Source organism: Astatotilapia calliptera, chromosome 16 (assembly GCF_900246225.1).
Source record: "Astatotilapia calliptera chromosome 16, fAstCal1.2, whole genome shotgun sequence".
In the NCBI taxonomy this organism is placed as follows: domain Eukaryota; kingdom Metazoa; phylum Chordata; class Actinopteri; order Cichliformes; family Cichlidae; genus Astatotilapia; species Astatotilapia calliptera.
The window spans coordinates 14,516,533-14,527,902 of record NC_039317.1 but is presented as its reverse complement, the minus strand read 5'-3'; the positions used below and the strand labels follow the sequence as shown (position 1 = coordinate 14,527,902).

The 11,370-nt window shown below is 37.3% G+C and overlaps 1 protein-coding gene across 1 annotated transcript; it reads left to right on the top strand.

Annotated features, from left to right (window-relative positions):
- Positions 1-275: 275 nt before the first annotated feature.
- LOC113007642 (T-cell surface glycoprotein CD3 zeta chain-like) lies at positions 276-8,798 on the top strand. Its single transcript, XM_026144377.1, has 7 exons — positions 276-447; positions 5,552-5,646; positions 7,129-7,158; positions 7,317-7,337; positions 7,454-7,513; positions 7,608-7,637; positions 8,624-8,798. The coding sequence occupies exons 1-7, from the start codon at positions 384-386 to the stop codon at positions 8,699-8,701; spliced, it is 378 nt and encodes a 125-aa protein (XP_026000162.1). The 5' UTR covers positions 276-383; the 3' UTR covers positions 8,702-8,798.
- The last annotated feature ends 2,572 nt before the right edge of the window (positions 8,799-11,370 follow it).

Below are 11,370 nucleotides of genomic sequence, written 5' to 3'. Positions count from 1 at the left end.
CCAGCATGTATCAGTGTATCTGATACAGTGTATCTCCTCATTACTGCCTAAGATAGACTTCCTCTGACCCAAAAAGCAGAGCTGCTGGTTAAAGAAGAAAAAGTTGTTTTAAAAGGTTTAAAGGCACAATATGAGCCCATCATTCATGCTAAAATCATGCTTTTAGGAAAACATTTGAACAAAACCCAGCTTCGTCAGTGAGACCTACAGTGGGCGTTGAAGGTTATAAAATGCTTTGAAGTGCAGACAGCCCCAGTCTCAGTCCATTGGTAGGTTGTCAGTTCAGCCACTTCCTCTGATCACAGTGATCAGAGATTAGTGTGAGGAAACCAGAAGCATAGCTGTCATAAGATAGATAGGCTTGTTTTTACAGACAGAGAGCCATGGACACACTGGGGAAAGGTGTGTTTGCGCTTTCCGTACTAGCGGTGCCTGCTTCCTGTTCTGGTAAGTCAGACAAATGCAAAACAGCTGCTTTAAAAAACAATAATGTAATGATTTTCCTGCATGTGAAAAAAAGAAGCTTAAACTGTCTATCTGACTGAAAAGACAAACATAAGCTCTCTGGCATTAAAAACCTCCAAACGAAATTCTTTAAACACAGTTCTTTGTTTTTTTAAAATCTCAGTAAGTACATTTATTCATGCGCTGTAGTGGTTTTACTTGAGTTATACCATTTATTTAAAACATTAACATTTATCTTAAAGCGTTATTTCATTTTTCAAATTCTTACCATTGCTACAACAAAGCTGTAAACCTACAACAATTTTTCACATGTACATTTACATTCATAGTTGAGGATCTGGTAGCTTTTGGAGAAATGCATCTACACTGGGACAAAATATGTCATCACTTTTTCAGTGTTTCAGTTCAAAGCAGCAAGTGAGTCATGATTAGAGGAGATTTATATTCACTGTGTAGCTTTATGTTGGATGGAAAAAGTAGCTAAGCTTCTCTTACACATTAAGGAAATTAAACATGAGGGAACTTTTGTATTTTCCATTCAATATTCTAAAAATATCTGTCCATATTCTGAACATTTGAATCAAAGTAGTTGAGAATGACTAACACGACCGCTGTCCCCTAGTGACTCAAGTTAAATTTAAATACACTAAATAAACATTTTTAACTCTCTTGGACAGTACGTGCTGCAGAAGCACATTGTCCTTTTGCATTTTACCCTGCTCTCTCGAATGACTTACCTGTTGCTCCGTGCATCAATAAATACAGGGCAGCTCTTCTATGGACTTTTTATAGGCAGATTATGTTTGCGTGAATTTGACGCTTCCCAGACTTTCTCTTTTATGCCACAGTTTTACAAACGCTTTCAAGTGCTGTCTTGTGCTTCAGTCAGATTCATCGTGATGAAGGCATTAGAGAAACAAAAGCATGCATGAATAAATAATCCCCCCATCCTCCAGCTGATGCATGCGAAACCGTTACGGGAGAATTTTTTTGCCGTACGCTTGAATGCAGTAAAGACTCCTACAGCAGTAAAGAAATGTAAAGAATGGCCTCTGTGTCAACACATTCTTATGCATACTTGTTAGTTTTTTTGCGTTCACATCCATGCAACCCTTTGAAGGGCATCGTTTCTTTATTTCCCTTAAAATATAGTGCGATAATAACAGCAAATCACACTTTAACCCATTAACATGCTTTTTTCCTCCTGTTGTTTCCCCTTTAAGCACCCTAAAGCGTAGAAAAATGATCCGTCTCATAGAGCAGCACATTAATTTTGCATCAGCTTGTTCCAGCTCTTCATTAAAGCTTTATTACGCTGAAATATTCAAATAGTTCACTCATTATATTTCGTACCTTTGTGCATTATTTTAACACTGCTTTTTTTTCTTTCTTTTTTTAATTAAACCTGACTTTTGTGGTATCTTTGGAAATGTAACATCGCCCACATAATTTGAATGACTTTGAAAGACTTTTGAGAGTCGGAACAACAGCTGCGGCGCATGAATTTAAAATTACTGGCACATTCCTCATTAAGAGGATTCAGTGGGCACAGCTTTTGTGAAGTAAACATCCTTGTCTTTACATTTCAGAGTCAGACATGAAGACTGATTCCTCTCTCATTCAGCTGCGTAAAAAAATTTGGCTTAAAAAAAATATATTTTCAAAATAAAAACAAGCAAATAGAACCCTCGCCCCAAACGGACCATAAAAATGACCCTCACTCCAAACAAAACACTGAGAACTTCATTAAGTCGTTAGGTCTTAATTGAGTCATTAAGACTCTGCTAGCTGCTGCCAGTTTCAGAGCTGATAAGTTCCTAATAACACTTAACAACCTTGGGCTCCTCTAAACAGCAGGATCTAAAATTGAACTAATTGATGCCTTCAGAGTTGTAAAGGCTATAAAAAAAAAAGAAGACATCAGAGGGCATCCAGCATTTAGTTTCCACCCTTTGAAATGTGGTTAAGAAATGACACTTAGCGTCATAAGAGTAAAAAAAGAAAAAGCTTTGAGCCAATGTGTTTGTGCCGCTATAGGTGACAGGAAACGTGTTTACAGTCTTATTAGAAAGTAAGGAACTATACTGTGATATTTTTCATTTTTAAGTGACTTAGTGCTTGTTGAATCATGAGGCCTATCACACGAGGTGCCGTCGATGCCATTGAGGCACTGTGAGTGTTAAAGAGGAACCATGAAGGTTAAAAAAGGAGATTGTAGTGTAAAGAAAAATTCAGATAAAAGAAAATGTTCTTCTAAACTTCTCTCACAACAGTAAATATGCTCATTATCTGAACACATTTACATTACAAGTGATGGAGTGAGGTCATTTATGAACCCCAGCCACTTTGTCAGCGACACCTGTTCAACTACTTATTATCAGCCAATGACATCACAGAAACTCGGTGTCTCGGGTTTACAGAGAATGGTCAGGAAGAGAAGAGCAGCAGTTCTCTAGGTGAAAATGTCAGAATTTCAGGAGAATGTCCAGACTGCTTAGAGGAAGTCAACAGTAACTCAAACAACAACCCATCACAACCAAGGTTTGCAGAAGAGCATCTCTGAATGCAAAACACATTGAATTTTCAGCAGAAGACCAGACTGAGTGCCACTCCCATCATCTAATGACAGGAAACGGATGCTACATTTCACATGGGGTCATGTGCACAATATTTCGAAACGATTGGAAAAACACTGCCTGGTCTGATCAGTCTCGATTTCTGCTGCAACATTGGAATGGTGGGGTCAGAATTTGGCACATACAACTTGAATCCTGCTAATCCGCCTTGCTGTGTATCCACAGTTCAAGCTGCTTGTCGTACAATGATTTGAGGGATATTTTCTTGTCACACTTTTGGCCCCTCGGTACAGAGTAAGCATTGTTTAAACAGTGTTGTTGCTGACCTACGTCTATCCTTCTATGAACACAGCATACCAGTCTACTGATGGCTGCTTCCAGCAGAAAAACGTCGCAAAGCTCAAATAATTTCAAATATGTTTCTTTGACATGACAATGTACTCAAACAGCCTCCACAGATCTCAATCCAGTATGGCACATTTAGGGCGTAGAGGAATGGGAGCTTGATATCACGGATGTGCAGCTGAGAGTGATATGGACCAAAATCTCTGGAATGGTTCTGGCACCTTGTTGAATCTATGCCACCAAGAAGTAAAGCAGCGCATTGAGACAGACACTTAATGACCAAAATGACAGTGAAAACAAATCAACCGACAAGGCTAAGTTTGGTTAAATGTATAAAAATCGCTAAAAATCCACAATTACTAATAACATTAGAGCTTCTTAGAATATTTGAAATGGATTGCAGAAACAGTATAGGTATGATAAATACAAACAGAGCAAAAAGCATTTCTGTATATAAAAATAGAAAGAAATCATAAATAACCTGTTTTATTCATAATATGTTTGTTTTTTTTATATTTTGGTTTCTTAAGGGTTATCGTAAGCTATAGATGCTTCTAAAGCTTCTAAATTTATCATATATAAACTAAATGTTATCTTTTTCCTAACAAGGTTCAACCCACTTACTTTTTTTTTTTTAAATAAAGCAAATTTAAATGGTAAGTGAAAACGGTATACTTCCTTTTCTTAAGTCACTTTTACAGATCTCCTGTTTAGAAGTATAAAAATAGCCTGAGATGAGAAGAGCAGCTACATCCTGAAGCAGCTCTCAGTGATGGAGGTTTGATGAGGACGTTGCAGCCTCAGTGAATCGCCACCACTGGCTACGTTCTCACAACATTTCTTCTGTTCCAACCGCACTCTGTGATAAATGAGCCTCACAAAAACCTCAAAGCAGCCCATCGTGCAGACAGGAAGACACTCAGTGTGCTAAGCTGCATATACGTAGTTTCTTATTTCCTGTTTCAGGGGTCTTACTCAATTTTCTCATTTGTCTCACGACAAATGTTGTAGATAATGTTGTTGTTTTTCCACAACATTTGTGCACCATGTAACGGATTCATATGTACAGACGTCCTTTGGTTTCTCCCTGAATAGAGCCAAAGGTGAATTTTATAAAGAAAATTTTGAAACTAACCAAACCTAACAATGAACTAATACTTATAAATATTACATTTTTATGTATTCTAATAATATTGTTACATAAAATATATAAACACACATTTAAAAAAGTAAGCAATATAGTAATATTTAAACATAATAAAATATTTAAAAAATAAAAAATATATGTTTTATTGAGTATATTTTTTTTATTAAGAATAAAATACAATTTATAGCTACACTTGCATTACTGGATATTTGTTTTTTCCAGCAATAATATGATTTCACCATAGTATTTTTCTTAGCTATCTCCTTTATTAGTGTGCAGATGAGAATTGGCATACTTCAGACTCACCTCATTACTTTTTCAAATAGTGAAACATTTGAAAGGGATTTTTTTACAATAAGAAAACAGTACCTGGGCATCTTTTACATGAAAAAACAAGGCATAATTTCAAGGAATAATAAACAATTAACCTACAGTTTTAGTGAACAGTGATGTAATACGTACACTGAACAAAAATTACTCAAGGAAACAGAAACAGTTGCTTCGAGGGATTAAAACTTTATGCCGACAAAATCCAGGGTGACTTCAGCTGGACTTGAGAAGTGGCAGAAAGATGAGCTTCTGTAAACAACAGAGCCATGACGCATGATGTAAGAATGCAGATTTACTGCAAATGAAAATCTGATCAGTATCGGTAGTTTCCTCAGTGCTGTGTGTAACTCTCATCTCTTATGCACCGCTATCTGGAACACATATGATCTTTTATCAAATAGGAGATATTTCCGCACACAGCACTACATGGCTTTAGATGCAATCAGATTCTGTTTTTATTTCACGTAAAATCTTCTTTTTCTACTCCATTGTCATATTATTTGGCCTTTGTGCTCCTGTAACGTGAGGTTTTCTGCTGAGCAGAATTAAATGATGAAAATTTCCCTTTTCACTGAAATATGTTCTTCTCTTCCCAGAACTCAGTCACGTTTCGCTATAAGTAACTTGTTATTTACTCCGAACATCAGCTGAAAATTTTCTTTTTTCTCTCTCTCTGTTTGCTCTGCAGAAAATTTTTTCACTGAACCAGTCATCTGCTATTTCCTGGATGGATTTCTGATCATTTACTGCATCATTGTCACAGGGTTGTTCTTTAGAGAAAAGGTGAGTTATAGCAGCCCATGTAAAAGTTGGTGGTTACAGCGCATGCAGAAAAACATCATGGGACTGAATACCAATCCAGAACATGATCCACTCTTTACTTTGTAAAGTGTGTAAAAATCTGTCAGATTGTAACCAGTGTGTTTGGATCAGTAATGTGCTGCTGTAATCAAGAGCTTGCAACACTGGAGTCCCGCAAGGATCAACACGGGGGCCACTGTTATTTAGCTTGTACATCAATGTCTTGATTTATTTGTATGTGTCACTTATTTTCACACACAAAAAGATGAGCAATTAGCTATTCATCTGTAATATTTCATTAAAAACAGTCCAGAGGAAAGGGACACATCTCAGTGTTATCTTGCATCCTATTATTAGCTTCAGAAAGCATATAACGAGGATGTGTGGTATGCAGAAATACTAATTAGCTCACTCATATCCTGAATGTAATGATAATTTCTCACCTAAAATCACCTGTTGGTCTCTAAAGCAAGAAAAACTTTAAAACCGGTCACATCACTTTTTTAAAAAAACCTGTTTAACAAACAGTTTCAATTCTGTGACGTCTTTAGATAATACAAATATTCAGAATTAAGAACCTTTTTTTTTTTTTTTAACTCATATGTTGGTTTTGTCTTTAAAATAGTTTACAGTACTGCATCTTCACCATTAAAATATTTGTATGGCTTTACTCAGAGCAGATTAGCAGGGCGTAAAGGTCAGCTGCTTGTGGTGTGTGTAGAGTTCTTAAAACAGGATAAAGAGCGCTGTCGTTTCCCCCGAATCATCCTTTTCATAAAATACAAAGGACATCTCAAGAGCTCCCTGAAGTTTGACGAGGTAGAAATTTTCCCGTCTTGACCCGTCATGCAAAACAACCCTAACATGCACATTATTGGTCTGGTTGGTCTAAACTTAAAATTTAGACTAAAAATAAACACTATTTTTAGTCAATATTTAATATCTTCTCTCCTGTGAAATAAGTGTTTTTGTGCATAAATAAAAAGAAGAACTAAGCGTAACAATATTTAATACCTTGATAGTTTAGTTTAAAGTGACTTTGTAGCAGCCTAATAGTCAATTAATTAACTAAATGACTTCAAAGTGCAAATCATTTGTGTTGCAGGGCCAACCGTGCAACATTTTCTACTTCTCTAATCTGACAAATTCTTCTGATAAGTAACTTAGTGAATACAATTTTTCAAATATATCAGTTTTAGATTTTTAACAGCGATATAAAATAACTAATCTTCACCCCGGAAAAGATGTTTTAGAAGTTTTAACAGCATTTATCTCACTAAATGTGAGGGTTTTTGTCTTTCTGTAACAAATTGCCTCAGTCACAATTTGAAGAAATTACAGATAAACAGCCTGAATTTTTTGTCTTTTTAATCGCCACTGATAGGCCAAACTGACTTATTATATCAGATTGATCTGTGCTACATTTTATTTGTACTTTTTTGTCCTTTTTGCCTCTCTCTATAGTTTTCCAAAGGCCCATCTGTGGGAGTCACTGTAAGTCTTCATTTTCTTCGGTGTCTTTATGCTTTACAGTTGCTGCTGGTGGTGAATATTTCTCAACTGTTGTTTAAATGATATTAAATAAATGTGTGTGAGGATGTGTGTGCATTCAAGCTTCACTTCATGTTTGTGCTCTTCTTGCTGAATAACAGGAAGAAAATGGCATTTATCAGGTAAGGACAGCTTCACCTACAGCTCCAACCGCTCTGTGACCTGATCATGTTTGACTCCACAGATTGGATTGTATAATTTTGTATTATTATTGTTATTTGTTTTCATTTATGTCCAGGAACTTGAGAGACCAAAAGATGCTGATCCTTACGAGGTGCTTGACCCATCAAAAAGAAAGGTTTGGGACACTTCATTTGTTGGTAAACTTCTTAATGGTCACATTCTCACATTTTCTGGTGCCTTTATTCTCGTTTTGTTTTTGCATATTGTAGAAAAAAGCAGGCAAGAAAAAGAAACATGAGGTAAGAAAGTTTGTTTACTTACAGGGTTTGACAGAAATATTTAACCAGTAAAGCATCTGTCCTCAGAGTAGTGCTGTTGTTGCTCTGCTTTATTTCATATCCCCATGGTTCCAAGAGTCTTGCAAAAATTTCAGTTTCTATGCAGAAGAGAAACAATGCTGAGGGCCCTGTAGGCATTTAAACAGCAGATGTTTGAACTTGCCAGAGCAGGAAAAACACACAGGTGTTGCTAAAAACATCAGTATCAATAACCTGTATTGCTCAAGTCCTGACAAGTTTGCTGCAAGACCAGGATGCTGAAACTTTAAAAAACAGAAAAAAAAAGAGAGAAAGGGTAATTTGAAACAGAAAAGTTGGAAGGATCTGAAGTGAAAACAAATGTATTAGACCACCACCCAGTGTAAGGTTTATGCCACAGCTGCTGTAAATTAAAAGTATGGATAATTACCAAAAATCATATTTCATGTTTCTGTAATGGTTAATCAATTAATTTGCGCAAGCACTTTAATCAAAATTATATTTTTAATGCTAAAGTATAATTATGATTGTTGTAAATGAATTTTCAAATTTACTATTGTACAAAAAAGGGAAAAATTGTAAACCACTTTTTAAAAATTAAAATACAGTTATTTACCTGCATTACTGGACAGAACTGTTGGTTTTAGAGGTTGAACAAAATGCTTGATGGATTTCTGACAGATTTCTAAAATATTTGTGTTGTTAATAAGAGGAACACTAACAATCACAAAAAGAGAGAGAGCCAACAAATTTTGGGGTGTGGCCCCCTCTTGGTGGCGCCCCTGATATGGAGACACCATGTAATCAAAGCATCCTACTGACCTTGTGATGATAAACTGCCTGAGTTTACATGTTGAATCACTGATCTGCACAGCGGATGGATTAAATTGTGCAGACTCTTCTCGGTTAGGAGAACTGAAGGTCCCATCAGCGTGGCGCTTTAACCTTTTCTCACCTCTTTACTGCAGACGGCGAGGGACCCCCTTGAGTCTTTGATTCCCAGTACCTCATCTCCTCGTCCTGTTCCTCCTCTGTCTCCCCACTGACATCCTACAGTATCAGCAATAGTGTTACTAAACACAATTCGAGTCATTTATTAAACTAACAAGAAATAAAATAAAATTGTGGCTTCAGCTTCTCAGATATGAGGATTTGCTTCTAAATTAAATGTCTAGTCAGAGAAAATAGTTTGTAGTCACTTTGTATTTGTGTTATGTTGTGATAAGCTTTTCTCTCATGTTATACAATAAAAACTAACAAAGAACCCTACATTAAGGCTAAAAACAAACTCTTTATGAGTTCAGATATTTGATGTAACCATTTTTACATCTTTAAAGTTGTACTTGCACAGCAGCTGATAATGCTAAACAGTTATCAGCAACAGTAAATCCAGCAGACAGATAAAGGGAATATCATCAACAGTCTTCTTAAAATGCAACTTTCTGCTGGGCTCTGACCAGACTTTATATTGTTGTTGTCTAAGTGCCGCCCACCCCCATGTCAGTCCAACTGCAGTCTGAATCCAAATCAAACCTGAATCAGTTCAACTATTCCTGCAAAACAAGTTTGAGCCATGGAGGCTCCACCTTGCAACCCACAGCGCCAAAAGAATCTGTAACATACTGAAGCCAGAGATGACTGGACATCCCCTTACCACGACCTGCCAAAGCCGGTGGATTTATATCGCAGCAGATCAGTGCGAATTATATTACTTATAATACTTGGCTGCTTGAATTACCGTATGTTTTTAGAAAATGCTCATGTATTGGGATTCTCTCACAGATACATCTCAAGGGTTTACAGAGATGAAAAAGAAAATATCCAGTGAGGGGATAGGAAACACTTGTTACACAACTAAAGTATGCAGAAGAGCATCTCTGAACAAAGACTCTTGAAACAAATGGGCTACAGCAGCAGAAGACCACACCGTCTTCTGCTGCTCCTAAGACCAGGAAGTGGTCTTAGGAGTCTCAATTTCTGTTACAACTTCAGATGGTAGGTTAAATATGTTGCATGGGACGACTTCATAGCATATTTGCATCAACTTGGCATTCATCATTTAAACAGCAGAGACTGAGTATTGTTACTGACCATGTCCATCCCATTATAACCAAAGTGTACCAACAAATCAATTTTTGAAATCTTTGTCCTAAATGTTGTATAGATGGAAGCAAAATCTGTCTGGCACTGATGTATAATGATTAAAATTTGCACATTTAATCCCAATAAAAGACAAAGCACATGTCAAAACACTTGGAAAATGGTTTAATGATGTTTACAACAAAAGAGAACTGTACATTTACAGTAAAAGATTATCTTTATATGTGTATAAAAACAAAAATACAGCAGACAAATGCATCAAAATCTACTATGTATCCTGATTCACATACTTAAAACTCCTACACAATCTTTCAGCTCTATGCCGCCATCTCTGGAGGCCTTTTTTTTTTTGTCGTTTTTGTCGTATTTAGATCGGAGCAGTGTCCCTCAGTGTTGTATTCCACAATGGAAACCAAAACTCATTACATTCGAGTCCTGGAAGTCAATTAATATCAGACTGCAGAGTAAGAAAAGGGAAATAAAACAGGGACACATTCCTTTAGATGAGCCCAAGCTTCCAAAGTGAAATGTTTTACAGAATGCATTTCTTGAGATACACAGACACAATATGTACATGGTTGGCGATTTTTTTTTTTTTTTTTTAAGTTATTTCTCTCTTGTTGAAAGCCATGGTCACTTGGGCTGTGAACTGATAATCACACACACACACACACACGCACACGCACACACACGTACATATATATAACACACCCAAAAACATACAAAAATACTATATCTTTAACCTACCAAGAGTAAGACAGTTCTGCAATTAGTTCCATGCTGTGACAGAAAAGAGATTACAACAAACAAACGAGGAACAGATGCTTTTTCACGCAAGTTTTTTCTCAGAAATATACCAAAATATACATCTAAGCTTTGGAATTACTGAGGCTGGGACTTTAAAGCCAGTGCTGGGTTTGTCTCTTAATACACATGCTGCAGGGTGAAAGGGAGAGAGAGAAACCAACAGAGACACACACAGGACAGAGAGATATCTTTGGTATCTGCATTTGTCAAAAGTTAAATATTTGGATTTTTGCTTTGGGATAGCGCTTGTGAGGTCCTACAACCTCACTTGGAGTAAAGCATTAAACAAAGTGTCACTGAAGCCCTGCCGACCAGGAGGTCTGAGTCAGAGGGACACAGTCCATGCAAAGTGAAGGACCATGATGCATAGTGTCACAGCTGATCAGAGTCTGTAGTGAGGAGTCAAAGAAGAGAGCAGATGAAAGGGAGAGGAAGGAGGAGGAGGACAGGGAAGGGGACACAGCAGAGAGTTTTAGCGAATGCAGGATGTGTATTCCTGGAGACAACAACAGGGTCATGTCCTGGGACTACAGTGTACAGATGAGGAAGAGAGACGCACTGAGAGGCAGGAATAGCATTTTTCGCCGCAGTCCTTGAGAAAGGAACGACGGAGGGTGGGACATCAATCCAACCAACCAAACGACAACAGCGCTCAAGACAGACAATCATACAGAGTCCTGAGCAGATACAGTGTGCACAGGATCAACCCTCAGTGTGTATTAACAAACATCACCCAGCTACCACCGCATCGGTTCGTGTCTGCCGGCGAAGCCCGCCCGGCCCCTGCTACCCCTCCCTTCCGATCCCC

Bases quoted from the DNA above. Each gene is read 5' to 3' on its own strand.
- LOC113007642 (XM_026144377.1), top strand. From the start codon at position 384: ATGGACACACTGGGGAAAGGTGTGTTTGCGCTTTCCGTACTAGCGGTG. The intron at 7,159-7,316 runs GTAAGTCTTCAT...GCTGAATAACAG, and splicing joins GCCCATCTGTGGGAGTCACT to GAAGAAAATGGCATTTATCA. The intron at 7,514-7,607 runs GTTTGGGACACT...TGCATATTGTAG, and splicing joins TTGACCCATCAAAAAGAAAG to AAAAAAGCAGGCAAGAAAAA.